This window comes from Scyliorhinus torazame, chromosome 4 (assembly GCF_047496885.1).
Source record: "Scyliorhinus torazame isolate Kashiwa2021f chromosome 4, sScyTor2.1, whole genome shotgun sequence".
Classification (NCBI taxonomy): Eukaryota; Metazoa; Chordata; class Chondrichthyes; order Carcharhiniformes; family Scyliorhinidae; genus Scyliorhinus; species Scyliorhinus torazame.
This window is the reverse complement of record NC_092710.1, coordinates 69,601,235-69,628,258: the sequence shown is the minus strand read 5'-3', so window position 1 is coordinate 69,628,258 and position 27,024 is coordinate 69,601,235. Positions and strand designations below refer to the sequence as shown.

Below are 27,024 nucleotides of genomic sequence, written 5' to 3'. Positions count from 1 at the left end.
CTGCTGATACACATACAAAGCATCATAATCAGTCAACACTCATATCACCATTCCACCTGTAATAACTCCAAAGAACAGCTTTATACCAGATGTAGCATTCGCCTTAACATCCACAATTTTCGTCTGATAACACGGGAACAATATCACTCGCAATTATAATATTTAAATCATTTCGGAATCGCTGTAGTCTTTGACAGCAAAGGAATTGTATCTCCATACGACCTTTAATTTTCCAGGATCAGCATCTCATCTCGGGAATAAAACATCTCAGGATTGTCGGTATTGTCCTCTGAATATCTTTCCATAGGCTCTCGAGAGCTTCTACAAAACCAACGCCATAATGACGCTCGTCTGTCAAAGTACTAATACCTTAGGCACAACTAGTTCAGAGTTCAGCAGGGTTCAGTGTTAGGACCACAGATATTCACGATATATATCAATTACCTGGAAGAAGGAACTGAGGGCATTATTGCTAGGTTTTCACATGGTAGAATTTGTGTTGAGGAGGCAGAGAGATTGCCAAAGGTCCTGGACAGCTATGGCAGTGGGCAAAGATGAGGCAGATGGAATACACATTAGGAAGGCACATGTAGTGTTAGCATACGTGTCGAGCGGGCTACAATACACGACTTGGGATATATTGTTGAGATTGTATAAGGCTCTGGTCAGACCCCAGGAGGAATATTGTGAGCTGTCTTGGCCCCTGTATCTCAGGAAGGAAGGATGTGCTGGCTTTGGATAGGGTTCAGAGGAGGTTCACGAGATCCCCGGAATGAAGACATATTGTATAGGCAGGGTTGAGGGCTCTGGACCTGTACTCGATGGAGTTTAGAAAGATGACGGGGAGTTGGGGGTGGGGGGGGGGGGATCTCACTGGAACATACCGAATACTACAATGAGTGAACGTGGAGTGAATGATCCACTAATAGGAGTAGAGCAGCACGGTAGCACAGTTGTTAGCATAGTTGTTTCAAAGCTACAGGGCCCCAGGTTCGATTACCGGCTTGGGTTACTGTCTGTGCGGAGTCTGCACGTTCTCTCCGTGCCTGCGTGGGTTTCCTGCGGATGCTCCGGTTTCCTCCCACAGCCCAAAGATGTACAGGTTAGGTGGATTGGCCCTGATAAATTGTCCATAGGGTCCAAAAAGGGCTAGGGTTACGGGGATACGGTGTTGATGGCATAGGGTGGAAGCATGTGCTTTAGTGGGGTGCACTTTCCAACGGTCGGTGCAGACTCCATGGGCCGCATGGCCTCCTTGTGCACTGTAAATTCTATGATCTATGATCTAAATAGAACCGAGGGCGCAGCCATTTGAAACAGAGATGAGAAGGACTTTCTTTAGCCAGAGCGTGGTGAGTATGTGGAACACATTTGCACATAAGGTTGGGGAGGCCAAGTCCCTGAGTGCCGTTAAGAAAGAAATAGATAGATTTTTTAATTAATAAGGGGAACAGGGTTATGGAACGAAAGCAGTAGAATGGGGTGAGAAACAGACCAGCCATGATTGAATGGCGGAGCAGTCTCGATGGGCCGAATGTCTCAATTCTGCTCCTATGTCTTTGGTCTCATTTCTATAATTCCCCTCATATCAGTTTTTTTCTTGAATCGGGCATAACGTTATTCCTTCAAATATTCAGGAGAAACTCATCTGTTTGATTTAGACGGAAGATATAGAAAAATAAAATCTGAGCACGAGCAGGCTATTCGTCCTTTTTTCCCTGCTGCGCCATTCATTATGGTCATGGCTGATCATCCAACTCAATAGCCTAATCCCGCTTCCCCCCATATCCTTTGATAACCTTCTCCCTACGTGCTACCTGATTCTTGAAAACATACAATGTGTTGCCTCCACTACGAATTTCCATGGATGACCACTCTGTGGGTGAATATATTTGTCCTCATCTCTGTACTATGGTCTATCACGTATCTCGAGACTGTGGCGCACCGACCATCGGGAACATTATTCCTGCATCTACGCTGCCAGCCCTGGTGGACTTTTATAGATTTCTATGAGGTCCCTCCTCATTATTCTGAACTCCAACGAATGCTAGACTAACCGATTCAATCTATCTTCATACATCCGACCCGCCCTCCCAAAAAGCAATCTTGTAAACCTTCGCTGTACTCCCTCTAGTGAAAGAATATGCTTCTCGGAAAATGAGTCAAACAGTTCACAATATTCCAGTTTTGGCCTCACCAATGCCCTGTATAATTGAGCAAGACATCCCTGCCTCTGTAGTCGAATCCACTTGCTCTGAATGCCAACCTCCCATTTGCCTTCTGTCACGCCTGCTGTACCTGCATGCTTATCTACAGTGACTGGTACACATGGAAATCAAGGTCATGTTGAAAATTAACCTCTCCTAACTTATGGTCATTAAATAATAGTCTGTCTTCTGCTATTTTCTTCCAAAATGTATAACCAGGCATTTTTCTAAATTATAGTGCATCTGTTATTCACTTGGTCACTCACTCCACTTGCCCGCATCACAGTGAAAAATCTCTGCATCCTCCTGACAGCTCACCCGCTTACCCAATTTCGTGTAATCTGTAAGGTTGGAGATATTATATTTGTTTGTGATATAACGCATGGATATGTGTGATGAATAGCTGTGGTTATGGCACCGATCCCGGCGGTACCCTACTAGTCACTGCTAGCCAATTTGAAGAAGGCCAGTTGATTGCTACTCTTTGTTTCCCGTCGGTGAACCAGTTTTTTTTTACCCTTCACAATCCAACAACTCTAATGACATACAGTTTACTTTGCACACTAATCTCTTATGCGGGACTTTGTGAAAAGTCTTCGTCTGAAAGTCCAAATATACTACATCCACTGACTGCCCTTGTCAACTCTACTAGTTACGTCCTCGAGGAATTCCAGGAGATTTGTCAAGCGGGAGTTCCCCTTCATAAATCGATGCTGACTCTGTCTGATACTGCCGGTAGTTTTCCATGTACTCTGTTACAAAATCTTTGATAAAGTATTCTAGAATTTTGCCCAATACCGACGTCAGGCTGACAGGTCTATAATTCCCTGTTTTCTCTCGACCTCTCTATTTAAATAGTGGAGGTACACTCGCAACCCTCCATTCTGCAGGAACTGTTCCAGACGCGATAAAATCCTGGAACATAATGACCAATGTATCCATTATTTCTGGAGCTACTTCTGCAAATACTCCGGGATGTAGATTATCAGGCCCTGGTGATTATCAACGTTCAATCTCATCCATTTTCACAACACAATTATTTTACAAATATTGCACTCCGTCAGTTCCTCCCTTCCACTGAACCCAGCCTTCCCCACCATTTTAGTATCTGTTTTTTGTCCTCATTTGTGCCGACTGGACATACGTATGTGTTTATTTTTTTAGCTATCTGTTTTCTACCGATTATACATTCCCCTGCTTATGACTGTAAGAGGACATATATCTTTCCCCAATCTTTTCATGTCCCTTGAGAAGCATGTTGTAGTCAGCTTTTATGTTCAATGACAGCTTACTCTCGTACTCTATTTTCCCTTCATTTCCCAATCAATCGGTCCTCCTTTGCTGAATACTGAACTGATATTGTTTTTCTTGGCCAATGCGTATGCTTCTACCTTGATTCGGATACTATCTCTAATTTCCCTTGTAAGCCATGGATTAGTCCCGTTTCCTATTTAGCTTCGTGCCAGGCAGGAATTAATAATTGTGCTGTTCCACCATGCACACCGCGAATGTCTGCCATTGCCTATCCACTGTTATCCGTTTAAGTATCGTTCCCCCCAATCGATCAAAGCTACCTCACGCCTCATATTATATTTTATTCAGATTCATGACCCAAGTCTCAGAATCAACTAATCTCTCTCCAACTTTTTGAAAGTGTCTATCATATTATGGTACCTATTCCCCATGGGGTCTCGCACAGCTAGATTGCAGGCCATTAACTGTGGTAATGGTCTCTGAATAGGGTGAGGGTGTTGTCTCCAAATGTTGTCTTTGTTTCCTTCTTCCCTTGAGCACAGTTGAGCTCATGTCACGTGAAGCGTGGATTAAATAAAATGGGCATCAAATGTTGTTTGGACGGAGGTGAGAAACCAAGATGAACTGTCCAATTTTACGTTTTAGATGACCGCTGGGTTAATTCGGCCAAGATTTGCTGATATTCTAGCTTGGGGAAAGCGAAATTCATAATGCTGAAGTGCAAAGGGATTTGGGAGTCCGAGTCCAGGATTCTCTAGAGGTAAATTTGCAGGTTGAGTCCGGAGTTAAGAAAGCAAATGCAATGTTGTCATTTATCTCAAGAGGCTTGGAATATAAAAGCAGGGATGTACTTCTGAAGCTTTATAAAGCATTAGTTAGGCCCCATTTAGAATTATGTGAGCAACTTTGGGGCTCACACCTCAGGAAGGACATATTGGCACTGCAGCGGGTCTAGCGGAGATTCACACGGATGATCCAAGGAATGGTAGGCCTAACATGCGATGAACGCCTGAGGATCCTGGGATTATATTCATTGGAGTTTAGGAGGTTGAGGGAAGATCTAATAGAAACTTACAAGATAATGAAAGGCTGAGATAGGATGAACGTAGGAAAGTTGTTTCCATTAGCAGGGGAGACTAGGACCCCGGGGCACAGCCTTAGAATAAAAGGGAGTCACTTTAGAACAGAGATGAGGAGAAGTGTCTTCAGCCAGAGAGTGGTGGGTCTGTGGAATTCATTACCACAGAGGGCGGTGGAGGCCGGGACGTCAGGTGTCTTTAAGGCAGAAGTTGATAAATTCCTGATTTCTCGAGGAATTAAGGGCTATGGAGAGAGAGCGGGTAAATGGAGTTGAAATCAGCCATGATTGAATGGTGGAGTGGTCTCGATGGGCCGAATGGCCTTACATCCGTTCCTATGTCTTATGGTCTTATGGTCCTCTGGGACTGTGGCGGCTTTACTTCACTTCAATGAAAAACACTCATTATATGAGTGTCACTACAGTTTTTAATAACTGGTGCCAAGTGCTAATGTCGATCGGGAGTGAATCTAAAATACAATATATTAATCATCTGAGTTCGCGGCAGATTAATGTTCAATAAAGCATCAGTGTTGGTACTTACTCCAGGATTCCGATTTTACAGTCTGATTTCCTGAGACAGAGAGAGAGTTCGTCCATGCCCGCATCTGTCAGATTGTTAGAAAGGAGCCTAAAGGTGGAAGAATGACAATTTGGATGGTTGGGCCTGAGATTATTTACTTATTAAGCTACCAAGTAATTCTTCTAAACAATTAATAATTTATATAATTGCCACGCAAATATTTAATGTTCAAACAATAAAGTCAGAAGGTGACACATTCTAACCTTAATAATGTTATGGTTCAGAAGCGCTGCAAGTCTAGAAAGATCGAATGGTTGCATTCATTGTATCACAATACACATACATGGCTAAGTTGTCTCGTGTTATCAGTTTGGCACAGAAATGTTGGTACTCTTAATCTTCAAATAATAAAGTCAGAAGGTATTAGGAACATTATGTAACAGTTCTACTAACTTACTTAAGGAGATCAGAATCTTAAAAGATGTGGGACCTCAGTAAGTATCGTCCATTATTGAAAGAATCTGAGACATGTAGAGTCGGAATTTAATATTGTCATTGCAAGACAGCTGAAAATAATAAATATGCTTTGCACCGATGGCGATATTGAACTTTGTTTCTAATTGCTGCATATGTTTTTACCACTACAATAAATTAATAATTTCAATTTCAAGCAAGGGAAAGGAAATCCCAAAGAAGATGAAGAATACCAACATTTCGATTCAAAATTGATCTTCACACCAGGCAACTCAGCCATATATTCTGTACTGTAATGCATGTTGCCATTCAATCTTCATAGATCCACAACGCTTCAGAATGATGCACATTATTTAGGTCAGAATGCGTCACCTCTTAATATCTTCAGACGAGCCTCAAAATAGTAGAGGGCACACTTCCAGGACATCCTAAACGTCTCCTTGAAAATGAGGCCGCATTGTCCCACTGAAACTTCGGAATATTATCCCAAGTCCACTCCAAGTGGAGAAAACGCATTCAGAAAGGAAGGAGCCGAACACCTCGAGGTTTATAGCCGAGAGCAAGTTGAATCATAATCATTAGTGGAAGGAGCGCAACGCAAAACTGGCACCCTACCACCCGTTCCTCCAAACACCGTCTCACCCCCCGATGACGGAGACTGTAGGTCACGCATTGGAATTCTCAGTCAGCTGAGAACTCACATTTAGCGTGGAAGTAAGCCATCCTGAAACAGCGGGGCTATCTTAGAAACAGAAGAAGACTCTTCAGAATCGCAGGCTTGTTTCAACAACAGAAACAAGAACTTGCTTTCCCATCGTGCAATCAAAATAGTAAACATTTAAAGGGGCTTCGAAAATATGAAATCGTCCACGGACCGGCAAGAGATGGCTAGGGAAATTGTAAACGCACTAGTGATAATTTATCAAAATTCCCTAGACTCTAGGGTGGTCCCAGAGGATTGGAAAGTAGCAAACGTGACACCACTGTTTAAAAAAGGAGGTTGGCAGAAAGCTGGTAATTATAGGCCGGTAAGCTTAACTTCGGTTGTAGGGAAAATGCTGGAATCTATCATTAAGGAGGAAATAGCGGGGTACCTGGAGGGAAAATGTCCCATTGGGCAGACGCAGCATGGGTTCACAAAGGATAGGTCGTGTCTGACTAATTTGGTAAATTTTTTTGAGGACGATAACAGTGCAGTAGATAACGGGGAGCCAATGGATGTGGTATATCTGGATTTCGAGAAAGCTTTTGACAAGGTGCCACACAAAAGGTTGCTGCATAAACTAAAGATGCATGGCATTGAGGGTAAAGTGGTAGCATGGGTAGAGGATTGGTTAACTAACAGAAAGCGGAGAGTGGGGATAAATTGGTTGTTTCTCTGGTTGGCAACCTGTAACTAGTGGGGTCCCTCAAGGATCAGTGTTGGGCCCGCAGTTGTTCACAATTTGCATAAACGATTTGGAGTTTATGTAATGTTTGGGACCAAGTGCAATGTGTCAAAGTTTGCAGACGACACTAAGATAAGTGGTAAAGCAAAAAGTGCAGAGGATACCGGAAGGCTGCAGAAGGATTTCGATAGGTTAGGTGAATGGGCTAGGCTCTGGAAGATGGAATTCAATGTTGCCAAGTGTGAGGCTATCCATTTTGGGAGGAATAACAGCAGAATGGATTATTATTTAAACGGTAAGATGTTAAAACAAGCTGCTGTGCAGAGGGACCTGGGTGTGCTGGTGCACGAGTCGCATAAAGTTGGTGTGCAGGTGCAACAGGTGATTAAGAAGGCTAATCGAGTTTTGTCTTTCGTTCCTAGAGGGATGGAGTTCAAGACTAGGGAGGTTATGCTGCAATTGTATAGGGTGTTGATGAGACCGCATCTGGAGTATTGTGTTCAGTTTTGGTCTCCTTACCTGAGAAAGGACATATTGGCACTGGAGGGAGTGCAGAGGAGATTCACTAGGTTGATCCCAGAGTTGAGGGAATTAGATTATGACGAGAGGTTGAGTAGACTGGGACTGTACTCATTGGAGTTTAGAAAGATGCGGGGGTGGGGGGGGGGGGATCTTATTGAAACATATAAAATTATGAAGGGAATAGATAGGATAGATGCGGGAAGGTTGTTTCCACTGGTCAGGGAAAGAAGAACTAGGGGGCATAGCCTCAAAATAAGGGGAAGTATATTTAGGACGGAGTGTAGGAGGAACTTCTTCACCCAAAGGTTTGTGAATCTCTGGAATTCCTTGCCTAGTGAAGCAGTTGAGGCTCCTTCTTTAAACGTTTTTGAGAAAAAGATAGATACCTTTCTAAAGAATAAAGGGATTCGGGCCGGAGCGTGGAGCTGAGTCCACAAAGATCAGCCATGATCTCATTAAATGGCGGAGCAGGCTCGAGGGGCCAGGTGGCCTACTCCTTTTCCTAGTTCTTATGTTCTTATTAAGAAAAGCTCGAGAGAATGGATTTTACTGATCAGCAAGGGCGAAGCTGCTTATATTACGTTATGTGCCACATACGTCCCCGGCTTAAGATTATGAAATTGTACCTGAGTATCTTACACTTGTGCAGAACGGGGGCGAGCCGCTGAATTCCTTCAGCTTGTATGAAGCAGTAGTTAAGATCCAGCTCCTCAATGATGTCACAGGGACTCAGAACAGTCGCAAGCACAAAGCAATCCACTGGATTCAGTCGTATTGCCTCTGATTCACTAATGTGGCCCAGTTTAACCGTCAGATTGCGATCTCCAGTGAACCGCGTTAGGTTATCCTGAGATTCGAACACGTAATGAAAAACGTTCATGAGATTCCTTCTGTCCTTTCTGCTGTGTGTAAGTAAGAGATGTTTTTTTACCTTTTGTGTTAGCCACAACTTGACTTGGCATGGGACCTCGAACTGGAAATCACCCAGGAACTTAACTAGCAGCTGGGACGTGCATGGAGAGGAGAGGCCCACAATGAAGCGGAAGAATATGTCAAATCGCCCGTCGTCAATGCTCTCCGCTTTCTCCAGCAACAAAGTTACATTTTCCGGAGCTAACTTCAAATAGGGCGAGAGTGCGGCGAGATATTCCTGGACAGTGAGATGGATGAAGGTGTAAACCGGGCTGGTGGCGGAGTAATCTTTCTCCAGAATTTCCATCATGAACCCGGAGACGAACCTGGAGGGGTGGAGGTGGTGCTGATAGAAATGGTTCGGCGTGAACACGATGGCCTTCTTTGAGACTCCCTCAAGGGCCATCTCGCCAGTTTTCATTAAAATCGCACGCGGGTTTTCGACTTCTCTGGAGTGATTATTCAAAATGTTACAGATATAATTGGAGAATAGCTGAGTGATTGTTCTGGGCAGCGTCTGCTTGACTCGAGGGCCTGAAACGAGGGGAGCCAATGAGCAGCAGAGAATCCAACAGTAAGATGGATTGTAGCACATTGTGTACAGGATATCATTCTGTTCCACTTGGCGGAAGACATCCTCAGCAATATCTATACTTTCATAGAATTTTTTAAAATATTCTTTTCTCTCCTCCGCAAAGAAGCCCAAGATTTCAGCCCAGAGGTTAACCTTGGCTTTCTCCAAAGATTCAAGTGCGTGTGGTCGGCTTGTGATCAGTACCGAACAATCCTTCAAGAGCTTCTGCTGCACCAGAGAGCGGACAATGTCAGCGACTTCACACTGGCATTCCGGATCGAAGCATGCCCGCTCCGGTTCCATGCTTTGACCCATCTCCTCGAAATCAATGCTAACCTTGAACTCATCCAAACCATCGAAGATGAAGAGCAGGCTCGCCGGACTACTCCATAGGCGTTGGATCGTTTCCTCGAAGTGAGGGTATGACTTCAGGATCAACGCTTTCAGACTTGTCTTGCGGCTGATGACATTAAGGTCTCGAAACCGGAAGTGAAACAAAAAGTTAAATTGCGAATACATATGCCCAATCGCCCAATCGTGGACGATCTCCTGTACCATCGTAGTTTTGCCGATACCCGCCACCCCGCTCACCACCGAGGTGCCACCCAAGCAGCTTTTGCCGAAACAATCTCTGAACAGTTGGTGAATGCGGATTTTCTCCAGCTCATCCCGAACCAGTTTCCTTTGCCACTCCTCGTGGTCTCTGCCTCTGGACCACAGCTCGTGTTCCAGGAGTGTTCGCTCACGGACGTTGGCAATAACGATCAGGTCGGTGTAGCGTTCTGAAAGCGAGAATGTCTGGATCTGCTTCCCTTGAATGCCGCAAACCAGCAAAGTCTCATTTTCTGAGCGAAGACGATTTCGATGTTCCTCTTGAACACCTTTAAAATGAGTCAATGTTATTAACAATGTTCTAATAAGCTGACGATACAATTAATTATAACATGTTCAACCTTGATATTATCAGGTTAGCTGATCTGATTTGAACGATAGAGGAAGGCCAGAATTTTACATTGTTCGGCCGGGCACAGGCCGGGACTGGAAGCACGGGAAAATGTGCGAGAAGAAGTTGGTTTCGAACAGCTATAATTTAGCATAATTTCGCGCGATATTTCGATCTGCGTGCGCGTTTCAGCCAACGGGCGCGACTTTCTACACCACCTCACACCCATCCCTACAGCGGGGTGTTTGCGGCGGCGGAGGCGACGGAATCTTCCGGTCCCGCTGCTCTCTACGGGGATTCCCAAAACTCGCACCATTCGCCAGGAACCTGTGGCGAAGTCGTCTTCCGCTGGACCGGAATGCTGCCGAATTGAGCCAGTTGAACGCACTTTTACGTGGTTCCTATGCTTTCCTTGTCTCCAAGCTGGCCTTCGACCAGTCGGCCTTTACATTTTAGCTGCAACCTCGATCCTACGTGGGATGAAACGTATGGGTTGTTCTAACATGTGAAAGTGCTTCGTGAGTGAGGTTTGTTTTTGAATATCATGCTTTATATTATTCCTCCATTTTTTTGCAGGTCTGCAGCTCCCTGAGGCAGCATCCTGGGCGGCCACAGTCGAAACGCAAGGCTACACCCTCAGTTTTCCGGGAGAATTCTCTTCCCGCTCTCCCCTGTGGCGCTCAGCCTTGCACAGAGTGCGAATCACACCGGGTGCCTGTTAATTGGCCGCGCCTTTCGCGCCCGCTTCGGGATACCTCGTGTGCTGGAGGGGCGAATAACTCAGACCCAATTATTTAGCACGACACTCGATTGCACGTTCTACGTTCGAGATCCAGATGGGAAAGTTGAGCACACAACCTAAGTTGGCGCAGTAACACACTATTCAGGGAGTATTTTGCTGTGAGATATGCCACATCATTGATGGGTCTTCATAACAAATCCTATTTGAAAAAAATAAATCTTACATGGGATGCTGCCATCCCTGGCAAGGCAATCATTTATTGCCCATCCTTAATTGCCCTTGAATTAAGTGGCTTACTGAGGCACTTCAGGGGTATTCAAGAGTTAACCACACCACGGTGGATCTACAATCACATTGGTGCCAACCCATGTAAGGACAGTGGATTTCATTCCCTAAAGCATTTTGGTGAACTAAATTTTGTTTTATTTCACAGCAATCGGTAACATTTTCATGGTAACAACTATTGGGATTTGTTGGGGGCTGTTCAAATCACATCAGGTACCTCAGTGGGAGTTGAACCAACATACACCAGCCTTTGCGAGTTACAGGTCGTCCCTTCCGTCCATATTGATTTTCTATCTTGCCTACTCATTCCCTGTCTGACTCATTTTTCTCATCTATTTTCAGCATAATCCTACTTACCTTGTAGATCGCTAGACACTTTCGCTTCCACGGTGCTGAAGATAGTTTCCCTCGCTAAATTCAAACCTGTAAACAGACTTTTAGTCATTAGTGCAAGTGCCTCTATCGAAATCGGCGGACAAATAATTATTGTGGCTGCATTGAACTATGTACGTTATGCTAACAATTTTTACTGTACCTTTCTCGTATATTTCTGTCAATATATTATTCAATTTGGGTTTGATGTCCCGAAATTTCACAAAGACCAGCCACATAGTTCTTCCTGCCTGAGCACCGTGATCCATGACAATGTTGAAAAATTGTTTGCAAGCCTCTCGTCTGGCTCCATTCTCTGTCATAATATTGACACCCTGCGAGCAAAATAAATCTAAAGTTGCTTATCACATGCTCGTGCCTCGGATTGTATTATTAAAAGCCGCACTCCATGCATTACTACTTGCTGACTGTTCTTCACAATACTCTACGTAAGACAATATTTCAAGTATTTGGCAACGGATTTTCATGAAATACATGTTTTCTTCCTTAGTTGGATCGGTTCATAAGCATGTACAAAGCAAGCATCTACTCCCAAACTGATGTTTTGAGATAACAGCGTACCTGATGTTCCATCTTGGTGACCATATTTTCTTGCAATAATGCTAAACTGACAATTTCAACAAATCCTTCAATTGCTTCCTCCAATCTCTGCCGGTAGAATTTCGTAATTGTGTATAATTGACGGTCGCTGTAATTTGCCAGAGTTTCTTTTATTAAGGGGTCAATGTCTGCAAATAAGCCGCACAGAATGAATCACAAAAGATACCTGATTTCTTAAAACATTCGAAAAACAGATACTTCTACTCAGGAAAGGCTGACCAGGAGGCCATCCTCCCTCCCCACCCACTCTCCTCAACGGATCGCCTGACTTTTTTCAGTGCTCCATTAATTCAAGGAGGCAGAGCAATTTGAGTGCAGTCAATTAAACATCCTGGGAGTCACTCCTAAGGGAATAATATGCAAGAACAAGTAGACTATGTAGAACGTCAATATAAGAAATGTTGTCACTGTAGCATAATGGTGCGCAGTATTGCTTTACGGCGTTCGGGATCCGGGTTCGATTCCCGGCTTGGATCACTGTCTGTGCGGAGTCTGCACGTTCTTCCTGTGTCTGCATGGGTTTCCTCCAGGTGATCCGTTTTCCTCCCACAGGTCTTGAAAAACATGCGTGTTAGTTGAATTGGACATTCTGAAATCTCCCTGAGGGTAGTTGAACAGGTGATGTAGTGCGGGGACTAGACGGTTTTCAAAGTAACTTAATTGCTGTGTTAATGTAAGCCTACTTGTGGCACTAATAAATATTATTATTTACCGTCATCTGGAGCACTGCGCCCCACTGGCATGCAGAAATTATGCAAGGTGCAAAGTCATCGAAGAGAGAGATGCAGAAGAATGGTTCTGACGCCGTGGAAGGTCGACTTTCAAGATAGTTTGGATATGATTCCAATATTTCCCTTCGGGAAGTGCCGGCGTATCGGAGATTTGCTAAAGGTGCCCGAAAAATTAGGTTTCTGAAGGTACGTAAATGGAGCTAAACTGTTCCCACTCGCTTAATGATCAAGAACGAGAGGGCACAGTTTTCGTTTTAATTGACACATTTTTTTCTTTCATGCAAGGAGTGGGCACGGCCTGCCTGGGAGTTTGGTAGAGGCAGATTCAATCAAAGTAATCAACAAGAAATTTGATTGTTATCTCATAAAGAAGAATGTGGGTGTGGACAGTGGGGGGGGGGGGGAGCAGGTGAACGGAACTGGTTCTATTGCTCATTGAAAGAACTGCTGCAAACATATCTCCTGATGCAATGTCACAATTGTGGAAGTCTATGATTCTCGGTTGTTGTTCTTAAGCCATGCATTATTAATCCAAGCTGACTCCAGCTACAGGAGCCGTGGTTCTATTAACCACTCGTTCATGTGGCAGTTAGTCAAACGCCTTATTAAAATCGATTCAGGCCACATCTATTGCGACCGTTTCATCATTCTTCTCTGCTATTTGTTACAAATATCAATTATTGGCTCCTGTTAATATTTAAGAGTTAATTTTAACATTATTTTTGTGATGGCAAGATAAAATAGGTAACTAGGTTTGGAGATTGCCACAATAACTAAAAAAAGATTCCAAGTCTGACCTTTACGAATGTATCTGCAATAGAGTCAGAGTAGGTTGTGGTTAGCCATGGAAAATATAATGAAGCCATCCAGAGCAGGAACACTGATTTTGGGAAAATCGACCTTCGCACGGACGAGAATGCATCTGAGTTGAATGAGTTGGTATCACATGTTGGCTGCGAAGTGGGTGAGTGAACAATGGGGTTCCTTTAAAGAGACATATTTGTCAGCACATGTAAATGTATATTCCTTTGAAGGGGAAAGGTATTACTAATAAACGTCGAGCACCCTGGATGACGAGAGAGAAGCAGCCGAAGATGAAAAGGAAGAAGGTCCTGTTTGACAGTTGTCGTAGAAAATGCAATGGAGAATCAGGCTGAACATAAAATGTCGTGGACCTATAAAAAAAAAAAAAAAAAAAAAATTGCAAGGAGGGAGCATGAAAACTGATTGTTAGGTAACATAAAGGGGATTCCGGACACCTTCTATTCGCATGTAAGTATGAAAGGGGAGGCAAAACAAAAAATAAAGCTGATTTGGGATAAAAGCAGACATGCAAGTGGAAGCAAGGAAAATTGACGAGATATGAAAGGAATACTTTTCATGAGTTATAGGCTAGTGCACGGTATAGTTCAGTGCGACGGACCCCGAAGTCCGAAAGGAAGTGAAGTAACCAATAATTCTTACCAAATTCCAGAGATAATTGGCCCTTGGCTGGCCAATAATTTAAGTTAGAGTTTTGTAAGGTGGATCACAATTAATGTTTATCATAAAATAAATAAGCGTGAAATATGCACGAATTAGAACTAATAACTGCCAGGTCACCTACAATCCCCAACCCCACCCCACCCCCACCCCCGCCACCCTATGCACACAAACCCACAAGACATTAAAACACATAGGGGTGGGAAGAGGTTTAAAATATAAGAGTTAATAGCAAAAGATTTTAAAAAACATTGCTACCGTTGACTAATTCTTCAGTACACCTTCTTCTCAGTATTGGTAAGGTTTAAAGCTTTTAATTTGGCAGCCTGCACACGTTTTCCTGCAGTTTTTCAAAACAGTGAACGCCCACCTTTCCTGGAGAGACAGGTACTTTGTTTCCACATATTTTTCTCTCAGCTGGTCTGTTATCTCCAATCCTATTCTCAGTTATCAAACACTCAAAGGCTTATTGGAGAGAAATTGCTGGCTGGGCAATTCCATAAAGCGGCTTAGCAGTCGTATTTTATTCAGAGGATTTATCTGGGTTTTCACCTGAACTACCAGAATACAAAATGAAACTAAAATGGAACCTCGTGGCTCAGAAGAACATTCCGAATGGACAAAATCAAATCATCACCGGTGACCAGGCAGAGTACAGCCTCTTTAGCGCACTCATTAACCACAAGCAGCGTTTGTCGAACTCAGTCACTTCATTCAGACTGCTTTGCCTTAAGGTCACAGTTCACTCTTCAGTTGAAACCAACCTAGGCGTGTGTTCGAATTAAAAGCACAGCTCCATCCATTCTCCATGGAGCAAAAACAAAGTCATTAATGGCAAAAGTAAAAGTAAAAGACGAAAAACGAAAACAAACAAGGTTTGAAAAGGACGATCGTTACAAATCTGCCTTTACAAAGGAAAGATATTTTACCTAGGCCTAGGTGTGAGAGGAGGTAACAGATACACTGGAATAATTTACATTTGAGGATTAGGATGTTTTCAATAGTCTATCTTTACTTTAAATTGATGAGGAACCAGGACCAGATTCACTCATTCAACGCTACTTAGGGACATGGAACATAGAACATAGAACAGTACAGCACAGAACAGGCCCTTCGGCCCTCAATGTTGTGCCGAGCATTGTCCGAAACCAAGATGAAGCTATCCCATTCCCTGTCATCCTGGTGTGCTCCATGACCCTATCCAATAACCGCTTTAAAGTTCCTAAAGTGTCCGACTCCACTATAACAGCAGGCAGTCCATTCCACACCCAAACGACTCTCTGAGTAAAGAACGTACCTCGGACATCCCTCCTATATCTCCCACCCTGAACCTTATAGTTATGCCCCATTGTAACAGCTACATCCACACTAGGAAATAGTCTCTGAACGTCCACTCTACCTATCCCACTCATCATCTTATAAACCTCTATTAAGTCGCCTCTAATCCTCCTCCGCTCCAAAGAGGAAAGCCCTCGCTCCCTCAACCTTTCCTCATAAGAACAATCCTGCAAACCAGGCAGCATCCTGGGAAATCTCCTTTGCACCCTTTCCAATGCTTCCACATCCTTCCTATAGTGGGGTGACCAGAACTGCATACAATACTCCAGATGTGGTCTCACCAGGGTCATGTACAGTTGCAGCATAACTCAATACCACTGTTAATAAACGCTAACTCACTATATACGTTCGTCACGGCTCTATCCACTTGAGTGGTAACCTTCAGAGATTTGTGGAGATTATCCCCACATTTGCTCCTCCACATTTCTCAGAACGAATGTAATCCGCATTCAAATGTTTTCTACCAAAATGAATCACCTCGCACATATCAGGGTTAAACTCTATCTGCCATTTTCCGGCCCAGCTCTGCATCCTTTCAATGTCTCTTTGCAGCCTACAAAAGCCCTCCACCGCATCCACTACTCCACCAATCTTGGTGTCATCAGCAAATTTACTGACCCACCCATCAGCCCCCTCCTCCAAGTCATTGATAAAAATCACAAATAGCAGAGGACCCAGCACTGATCCCTGTGGTACACCGCTGGCAACTGGTCTCCAGTCTGAACATTTTCCATCCACCACCACACTCTGTCTTCGATGTGAGAGCTAGTTACTTATTCAATTGGCCAAATTTCCCTCTATCCGACACCTCCTTACTTTCTTAATAAGCCGACCATGGTGAACCTTATCAAACACCTTCCTAAAATCCATGTATACGACATCAACTGGTCTACCTTCATCTACACACTTAGTTACCTCCTCAAAGAATTCAATCAAATTTGTGAGGCAAGACTTACCCTTCACGAATGCGTGTTGACTATCCCGGATTAAGCTGCATCTTTCCAAATGGTCATAAATCTTATCCTTCAGGACGTTTTCCAATAACTTATCGATCACCGAAGTAAGACTAACGATCCAATAATTACCAGGGTCATTCCTATTCCCTTTCTTGAACAGAGGAACAACATTCGCCACTCGCCAGTCCTCTGGCCCTATCCCCGTGGACAGTGAGGGCCCAAAGATCAAAGCCAAAGGCTCTGCAATCCCATCCCTTGCCTCCCAAATAATCCTTGGATCTATCCCATCTGGCACAGGAGACTTGTCGACCCTAAGGTTTTTCAAAATTGCAACATATAGAACATAGAACAATACAGCGCAGTACAGGCCCTTCGGCCCACGATGTTGCACCGAAACAAAAGCCATCTAACCTACACTATACCATTATCATCCATATGTTTATCCAATAAACTTTTAAATGCCCTCAATGTTGGCGAGTTCACCACTGTAGCAGGTAGGGCATTCCACGGCCTCACTACTCTTTGCGTAAAGAACCTACCCCTGACCTCTGTCCTATATCTATTACCCCTCAGTTTAAGGCTATGTCCCCTCGTGCTAGCCATTTCCATCCGCGGGAGAAGGCTCTCACTGTCCACCCTATCTAACCCTCTGATCATTTTGTATGCCTCTATTAAGTCTCCTCTTAACCTTCTTCTCTCTAACGAAAACAACCTCAAGTCCATCAGCCTTTCCTCATAAGATTTTCCCTCCATACCAGGCAACATCCTGGTAAATCTCCTCTGCACCCGTTCCAAAGCCTCCACGTCCTTCCTATAATGCGGTGACCAGAACTGTACGCAATACTCCAAATGCGGCCGTACCAGAGTTCTGTACAGCTGCAACATGACTTCCTGACTCCGGAACTTAATCCCTCTACCAATAAAGGCCAACACTCCATAGGCCTTCTTCACCACCCTATCAACCTGGGTGGCAACTTTCAGGGATCTATGTACATGGATACCTAGATCCCTCTGCTCATCCACACTTTCAAGAACTTTTCCATTAGCCAAATATTCCACATTCCTGTTTTTCCTTCCAAAGTGAATCACCTCACACTTCTCTACATTAAACTCCATTTGCCACCTCTCAGCCCAGCACTGCAGCTTATCTATATCCCTCTGAACCTGCTACTTCCTTCCACACTATCGACAACACCACCGACTTGAGTATTGTCTGCAAATTTACTCACCCACCCTTCTGCGCCTTCCTCTAGGTCATTGATAAAAATGACAAACAGCAACGGCCCCAGAACAGATCCTTGTGGTACTCCACTTGTGACAGAACTCCATTCTCAACATTTCCTATCAACCACCACCCTCTGTCTTCTTTCAGCTAGCCAATTTCTGATCCACATCTCTAAATCACCCTCAATCCCCAGCCTCCGTATTTTCTGCAATAGCCTACCGTAGGGAACGTTATCAAACGCTTTGCTGAAATCCATATACACCACATCAACTGTTCTACCCTCGTCTACCTGTTCAGTCACCTTCTCAAATAACTCGATAAGGTTTGTGAGGCATGACCTACCCTTCACAAAGCCATGCTGACTATCCCTGATCATATTATTCCTATCTAGATGATTATAAATCTTGTCTCTTATAATCCCCTCCAAGACTTTACCCACTACAGACGTGAGGCTCACCGGTCTATAGTTGCCGGGGTTGTCTCTGCTCCCCTTTTTGAACAAAGGGACCACATTTGCTATCCTCCAGTCCTCTGGCACTATTCATGTAGCCAATGATGACATAAAAATCAAAGCCAATGGTCCAGCAATCTCTTCCCTGGCCTCCCAGAGACTCCTAGGATAAATCCCATCAGGTCCCGGGGACTTATCTATTTTCAGCCTGTCCAGAATTGCCAACACCTCTTCCCTACGTACCTCAATGCCATCTAATCTATTTACCTGGAGCTCAGCATTCTCCTCCACAACATTATCTTTTTCCTGAGTGAAAACTGACGAAAAATATTCATTTAGTATCTCGCCTATCTCTTCAGACTCTACACACAACTTCCCATTCCTGTCCTTGACTGGTCCTACTCTGTCCCTAGTCATTCGCTTATTCCTGACATACCTATAGAAAGCTTTTGGGTTTTCCTTGATCCTTCCTGCCAAATACTTCTCATGTCCCCTCCTTGCTCGTCTTAGCTCTCTCTTTAGATCCTTCCTCGCTACCTTGTAACTATCCATCGCCCCAACTGAAACTTCAAACCTCATCTTCACATAGGCCTCCTTCTTCCTCTTAACAAGAGATTCCACTTCTTTGGTAAACCACGGTCCCCTCGCTCGGCACCTTCCTCCCTGCCTGACCGGTACATACTTATCAAGAACACGCAGTAGCTGATCCTTGAACAAGCTCCACTTATCCAGTGTGTCCAACACTTGCAGCCTACTTCTCCACCTTATCGCCCCAAAGTCACGTCTAATGGCATCATAATTTCCCTTCCCCCAGCTATAACTCTTGCCCTGCGGTGTATACTTATCCCTTTCCATCCTTAACGTAAACGTCACAGAATTGTGGTCACTGTCCCCAAAGTGCTCACCTACCTCCAAATCCAACACCTGGCCTGGTTCATTACCCAAAACCAAATCCAATGTGGCCTCGCCTCTTGTTGGCCTGTCAACAAACTGTGTCAGGAAACCCTGCTGCACACACTGTACAAAAAACGACCCATCTAATGTACTCGAACTATATCCTTCCTCAGAACATCTACCACATCCAGCTACTGAACCACCAACTCACACATCGCATGAACGAATAAAACATATTTAGAGTTTTGAAAATGAAAATCCACCCATCTTTTTATTTCTTTCCTTTTTTCTTTCTTTCTTTCTTTCTTTCTTGCTTTCTTTCTTTCCTGCTTGCTTTTTATCCTTCCTTCTTTCTGTCCATCTACCTTTCTTTCTTGCTTGCTTTCTTTTTATCCATCTATCTATCTATCTATCTAGAGGACTTCCGGTTGAGGCTATGCGGAGCTAAGTCGCACGTTCGGCGGCTCCCGCAAAAATGGACTTTTGGGCTCTTTTCAGGGCCCCCAACGGCACTTTTTTGACTTTTCCCGGTGTGGGAAGGAGTTAATAATAGCTCCCCATCAGTATATGGCTTCTACTAGAAACGGGGCGACAGAAAAGGTGGTGGTGGACCCGAAGAAGGTGCGAGAGAAGAAGAACAAAATGGCGGCGGGCAGAGACCAGGAAGCTCCCACTTAAGCCCTCCACCCTATCCTAGTAATCCCACCAAAGCTTTTGGGACACTAAGGACAATTTATCATGGCCAATTCACCAAACCTGCACGTCTTTGCAATGTGGGAGGAAACCGGAGAACCCGCAGGAAAGCCACGGAGACACGGGGAGAACGTGCAGACTCCGCACAGACAGTGAGACAAGCGGGAATCGAACCTGGGACCCAGGAACTGAGAAGAAACTGTGTTAAGCAAAGTACTACCGTGCTTCCCATCAGTGACTAATGAGGAAAGTGGACCGATTTTTATGCTTACAATTTCAGCATCAGAATGCTCAGGTATCACAGAAACCCAGAATTGTTACAGTGCAACAAGGACTCCATTTGACCTATTGTGTCTACACGGACTCTCCAAACGAACGAAATGGTTCAAGCAACGTCCCTGCCTTTAACCTATATATCACCATGTTTTGTTTACTGTTCAAGTGATTATATAACGCCCTTTTTAATGTTTTGATTGAACCCGTCTGTACCATATCTCCAGGCAGTACATTCCACACCCGCACCACTATTTCTGAGAAAAGATTTTGTCACATTACTGGGCTTCTTCTGCAAATAATCTTAACTGTGTGTGCTCTCGTCCGTTATTCTTTTCATAAACGGGAAACGTTTCTTCCAATCTAGTCTGTCCAGTCCCATCATGATTTTGAAACATCACTATCAATTTTTTTCTCAGCCTTATTGTCTCCAAGGGGAATAGTTCCAACCTCTCCAATCTATCCCCATAACTGAAGTTTCTAATCCCGCGAACCATTTTTGTAACCCTTCCTCTCTGTGTCCATTCTTGTTAACGTTAATTCCAAAGGAAACATCAGAGGTGGAGAACATGGCAGCAATGGAGTGCAGGAAGATCATTTGGAAAAAAAGGAAAATTTGAATTTCACATTTTTGAGAAGGACCCATTTTCAATGAGGGGTAAGAGAGAAGAAAGGAGTGAACAGAAGAAGCTTTGTTGCATTATGGATAAATTACTTTCGTTGGAGGATATGAAGTCTTGGAATAATCAATGCCACGATATGCAGTTTCAACCTCAGTTTGAAAGCATCAGGAAGATTGAGACACACGGTTTGTTTAAGAATGGATGTTTAGGAAGGTGACTGGAATTCATGTTCAGAGAAGGAACCTATGTGTTTTCCTCGGCCAAGGTTTGGGATAATTGTTTTTATTGTTATACCTGAAAGACCTAGAATTCGGTATGATATCATCCTGTGTATTAAGACTCTCCAACTTTAATCAAGTAGTGATCGGTTTGCCGTTTTGCTTTCAACCTAAGCCTGTACCAAATTGATAGCAGTCAGTGAGACAATACTGCGATGGTACCTACGTTAAACTGTGATTGAAAGGTGTCTGTGGATGGCGTAGAGGAACATCCAGCAATTTGAAGACCATAAGACCAGCTCAATGTTCTACCAAATATGTTCCACATAATGTTATCCGTCAATGATTAATGTATTGAGCAACATTTAACGCAAACTACGACTTACGTCTCCAAAGACTATGACTGGAACTGAAGTATCTTCCGATACATTGATACTAGTCTGTAATATTAAGCATTGTTAAAGTTGGTTGTGATTATTATGTTTTTCACATATTTTGGGAGTTAAGTGTGTAAACGTGTCTGCTGATAAGTTTCCCCGACCGGAAACAGGTAGATCTAACAGAAAGTAGACATATTTCAAATTTCAGAACACAAGCACTCGATCATTTTAGAATTCACCTAAGAACCGCTGACATGTCTTTCTGTGAGGATTCAAACAGAGTTAAAGCCAGGTAAGGTGCCAGATTTCAAGATATCTTTAACTCAACCGGATTTTGAAAACAAGTAACTGTAATCATGAACGAAATTCACAACTTACTTGCTCCTCGTTGCAACCTATCAGTCGCTACAAATCTGACCTATAGGAGACCTCCAGCCTAGTGCAACCCAATTAACCATCGTTTGAATTCGCTCATGAATCCATTATGGCCAAAAGGTAAATGCAGCAATAACCAACAAATGTGGGGTTGCCAGCAATGCCGAAGTTCCGCAAAAAAAACTTAATCAGATAACTAACGAGTCGTCGTCCTACCTGGTAAATTGTAAGGGATATCGGTCACTGGCACGTTTTCATTCCTTTTAACTTGGCAAAGTTTAGGCAATTCCCCGCTGGTGGGTGGACTCGGACTGTCTGGATCAGTTTCACTTTTTTCAACTGGCGCATTTCGCAGTGATCGGTTGGTTCCACGTGAGATACATTTCGTATTTTCAGATTCTTCCTGTGTCTCGCCAAATTGTTCAGCATTTGGCTTCCTTGCCTGAACAAGACTAGGGTGTGGAGTAATGTCTTTCTCTGCGGAACTACCATGTATTGGCGTGTCAACTGTCTGTGCAGTCGGATCGTTTGCATCCTCTCTGCTGTCCCGACGACTGCATCTGATGATCATGGGTCCTTTATTCGAGGCAATTCGCACGCTTTGCAAGTCAAACTTTTTACTCCCCGAATTTCCCATTTTCTTGATGTCACCTATTTGAAATCAATATATTTTAGCATTCCAATGCATTAGCGTCTGTGGTACAGTCGTCTTAGTTCTATTGTAACCTTGTACTGAAACCTGTCATCCCAGCAGAGAGTCATACCTCTGCTCTCTTATTTAGCCGTTCCTTGAAAGGACGCAGACATAATATTGGAGGATTTAACTGCAGCTATGAAGCATTAATATATTTTGAATTTTTAAATTATTCGAAATAAAGAGACGTTCAATCATCTCTTTGCTTATAGTGCAAGATAAATTAATTGTCTATGCGTGCACAAATGGAAGGAAATAGTATTCAGCTGTTCCGGTGGTTTACAATACAGTCCTGTAGAAAAAACTTGAAATCACAGAGTCACGTGGGTAACATCGGTGGTAGATCCTGCATTGACCAATTTCATCACTTCTAGCGTGTAGGGGAAAAAAACAGAGAACTGATGAAGAGCTGGAGTTCACTTACAGCCCTTCGTTGCAGTTCGATAATTCGGACATCCAGATCTTACCGTCTTAGATTAAAGCATGTATACATCCATTAACCCTTCTTCTGAAAACCAGGCAGATTGAGCCACTATCACCACGGTCACATCAATGTGGCAAATAAAGGAAGAAGAACACATTGTCTGCCAAGCAAAAACGAATGTAATTCAAGGAAGAAAGGAAATCCCCCTAACCACAGCAAGAGCCATACAGGACTAAATGTACTGCATTATAAGGAAACGAAAATGCTGCGGATGCTTGTGGTGTGAAATTGAAAAAAAGGTGCTGCAAAGTACCAACAGCGTTTGGGCGCTTCAAGTGAAATTTAACTCTGCGTTGGAACAGAAAACAGGTTGAAATCTGCTGGGTTAAATGCTTTTGGAAAATAAATTGGGGAGTGTAATGTGGAGCATAAAAGGAGAGACTATGGAAAGGTGAGAGGACGGGGGCGGAATGAATTGCCACACTGCAATACAACAGAAGGCAGAGAGAGAGTGAAAATGGCAGTAACCAGTTAACAATGCATTGATTCAGATTAGGTGTTAATAGCAGAAGAAAAATCAGGGCTATCCATCTGAATAAAGCAGAGTGCTGTACAAAAGGTAAATATGCAAGCACGATATAGATCAGCTTGAGACAAGAAAACTAATTCTGGACATAGTTCACATGCTGAGTCAGAAGGTTGCAAAGTGCGTCACCAGTAGATCAGCTGTTCTTACTTAAGGTTGCGTCAAGCTTTACTGCAATATTGCAGCAAGCCAGGGAGAGATATGTGAGCATGAGAACAAGGTGTTAAATTAATATAGCAAGCAACTCGGAGGGCGGCGTGATGCTTGCAAATTGAACGGGGGTTTTCTGCAAAGTCGGCATAGCGTCTGCCTTTGGGCTCCCTAATGTAGCAATTTGGAGATGACTGCTTAACGAAAGGCGAATACATAGAACCTAGAACATACAGTGCAATAGGAGGCCATTCGGTTCGGCACCGACCCCCCACTTAAGCCCTCACTTCCACCCTATTCCCGTGACCGAATAACCCCTTCTAACCTTTTTTGGTCACTAAGAGCAATTTACCATGGCCAATCCACCTAACCTGCACGTCTTTGGACTGTGAGAGGAAACCGGAGCACCCGGAGGAATCCCACGCAGACATGGGTTGAACGTACACATTCCACACAGACAGTGACCCAGCTGGGCATCGAACCAGGGACCCTGGCGCTGTGAAGCCACAGTGCTATCCACTTGTGCTACCGTGCTGCCCAAATTCAGTGAGAGAAAAGGTAGCATTGCAATCCTGTGATTGCATTCAACGGTTTCCTGGGTCTTGTGTGAGGTGCCACGGCTGACAGAGGAGTGGGCCAGCATGACATGGTTTGTTGGTTAGTTAGTTTGATATTTGAAGCACAGAAGTGGGCCATTCGGCCTATCGTGTCTGCACTGACTCCAAAAAAGAGCAACCTAGTCACTTCCAGTTGCCAGGCCTATTTCCTTAGCTCTCTAAATTAATTCCTGTCAAATATATATCCAGCTCTCTTTTGAAACCACATATGAAATCTACTGACATCATTCTCCCAGGCATCGCATTCCAAACTCCAACAACTCACTGAGTGCAGCTTTTGTCCCCTCACCTCACTCCTAGATCCCTTGCTGAGCACTTGAAGTGTGACTCTCTAGTCACTGAGAAACCAGCTAGTGGAAACAGAATGGGCTGGGTTCTCCACTGTCGGTATTCTCTGTTGCGCCGGTACCACAGGTATTTCTAATGGCTCGGGGCTTCCCACAATGTGAAACCCCATTGGCTCGCTGACGAGATGGAGAAAATCGGGGGCGTGCCATCCCAGAAATCTGAGACTGGATTCTCCGGTTGCCGATGCCGAAATTGCATTCGTTGACAGCCGGACAATCCAAATTTCCGACGAAATCGGGCAGGTCACTGTTGCAATGCTCCACCCCCTCAGAGTACTCACAGAGTACGCCACGCCACGTATCGGCAGCATCAGGACATTGCCTGAGGCCTGCCCACCGATGCTCCCGCCCGCGGCCGGCCGAGATCCCGACGGCGTGGGTCTCTCATGGTCTCACCCATCGAGAACTCATCATGGCGGTTGCGGACTCAGTCCAGAGCCGCCACAGATCGGGGGTGGGCCACTCCGCGGGCAGCTTCGGAAATTATTTGGAGATGGGGAAACTGTGGGAGGGGGTGGTTGTCCGTTGCACGCGAGCCGGCTGAAGGGGGGACTATTTTGTGGTCCGGTTCCGCGAGCAGCTGCCACCACATAGCACGTGGTGGTTGCTGCAGGCCACCGCCGTGCGCATGTCCAGCCAGGGCCCCGCAAATTCTCGGGGGGGGGGGTGGCATCAGCAGCTAGAGCCAGGTGCTCTACGCTGACGCCATGCTAGTCCCCTGCAAAACTGGGAATCACTGGCCGTTTTGCAGCAGTTTTCCTCACGTAAAATAATTAGCATTCCCACGCCGGCGTTGGGACATAGCCCCAGAATTGGACAATCCAGCCCCAGGGGCGCGATTCTCCATTCCCACGCCGGTTGGGAGAATCGCCTGGGCCTCCACAATTTCCGGGGACTCCGCTCCGACGCCCTCCCGCGATTCTCCCAAGAGGCGGGAACGGCCCGGTCGAGTTTCGCGGGCCGCAGGCCGGAGAATCGCCGGAGACACCGAAAATGGCGATTCTCCGGCACCCTCGCTATTCTGAGGCCCGGATGGGCCCAGCGGCCAGGAAAACGGCTGGTTCCCCCCGGCGCCGTCCACACCTGGTCGCTGCAGTCGTGAGTGGTGCGTGAACGCTGGGGGGGCGGGGGGGGGACGGCCTGCGGGTGGGGGGGGGGGGCTAGGGGGGGATCCTGGACCTGGTTTTACCTGAAATGTGGGGTGGCCCGCGATCGGTGCCCACCGATCGTCGGGCCATCCGCTCTGAAGGAGGATCTCCTGCCTTCCGTGGCGCCACAAGATCCGTCCCCCACCTTCTTGCGGGGCGGACGTAGAGAGGACGGCAACCACGCATGCGCGGATGACGCCCGTTATGCGACGCCGGCCGTGTCATCTATGCGCCGCCGCTTTTACACGGGCGACAAGGCCTGGCGCGTGTAGATGACGCGGCCCCAATCCTGGCCCACTGTCAGGGCCTGAGTCGGTCGGGACTGGGGCCATTCCGCGCCATTGTGAACCTCGACAGCGTTCACGACGGCGCGGCCACATCGGCGTGGGAGTGGAGAATCGCACCCCAGGTGTGGTAGGTTGGAGAATTCCGCCCAAATTCCGTCTTTATCATGGCTACTTACTCAGAATGTTGAACACTTGAATAAGGTCGCCTCTTCGTCTTCTCTATTCCAAGGAGAACCTTTCCAATTTCTTTGTATCTAAAATTCCTCATTCTTGATATCATTCTTGTTAACCTCCTCTGCACTCTCTCCAGGCCATTAACATCCTTCCTTAAATAAGATTCCCAGAACTAAACACAATACTCCAAATGTGGTCTGACAAATGATTTGCAGAGGTGGTGCATCACTTCCCTGCTTTTCTACTCTCTCCCTTTATTTACAACAGTACGAAGTCTTACAACACCAGGTTAAAGTCCAACAGGTTTGTTTCGATGCCATTAGCTTTCGGAGCGCTGCTCCTCCCTCAGGTGAATCAGGTGAATTATTTATAACCCCAGAGATGCTCTCATCCTTCTTACCAACTGTTTCTAATTGCCTGGACACCTTAAGTGTTTTCTGTCCTTGAACCCCGAGGTCCCTCTGCTCTTGTAATCCTCTCAACGTTGGACCAGTGAGTTTGTATTGTCTTCCCATGTTTCTTCTCCCAAAATGCATTTTTTCACATTTCGCTAAATTTAAGTTCATCTGCAAGGTGTCTGTCCATTTGGCCAACCTGTCACTGTCCCTTTGAAGTCGCTCAGCATCGTTCTTACAACACATTGTTCTCTCTACCTAAATATCATCTGCAAATGTAGAGATTTTACCCTCAGCACACAATTATAAATCAGTTATATAATCAGAAAAAGCAGGAGACCCAGCAATTATCTGTGCGGAACACGACTTTCAACTTGTTTCCCGTCTGAGAAATGTCCATCTATACCTATCCACTGTTTCCTATCTCTTAGCCAACTTTTAATCCATGCTGACAAGGGGCCATCAATCGCAAACGTTTTTAATTTACTAACCAAACTCTCACGTGTCATTGTATCCAATGCTGTCTGAAAGTCAAATATACAACATCCAGAAACACTACCTTCATCCACTGCCTGTGTTCCCTCGTCAATGAACATAATTAAATTTTTCGACGTGTTTAGCCCCTTGTCAAAGCCTTGTTGACTGTCTAGTATTAACTTATTCTTCGC

General features: G+C 44.9%; 1 protein-coding gene across 1 annotated transcript in view; it reads right to left on the bottom strand.

The window, feature by feature from the left end:
* Positions 1-27,024, bottom strand: part of LOC140410292 (NACHT, LRR and PYD domains-containing protein 3-like) — a 32,333-nt gene that overhangs the window by 3,297 nt on the left and 2,012 nt on the right. The window contains exons 2-7 of the mRNA XM_072498270.1: positions 21,751-22,185; positions 11,857-12,023; positions 11,438-11,609; positions 11,260-11,325; positions 8,073-9,813; positions 5,084-5,170 (exon numbers count right to left, since the gene is read on the bottom strand). Coding sequence (XP_072354371.1) covers positions 5,084-5,170; positions 8,073-9,813; positions 11,260-11,325; positions 11,438-11,609; positions 11,857-12,023; positions 21,751-22,171 — 2,654 coding nt within the window. The 5' untranslated portion in view covers positions 22,172-22,185. The remainder of the gene's footprint in view (positions 1-5,083; positions 5,171-8,072; positions 9,814-11,259; positions 11,326-11,437; positions 11,610-11,856; positions 12,024-21,750; positions 22,186-27,024) is intronic.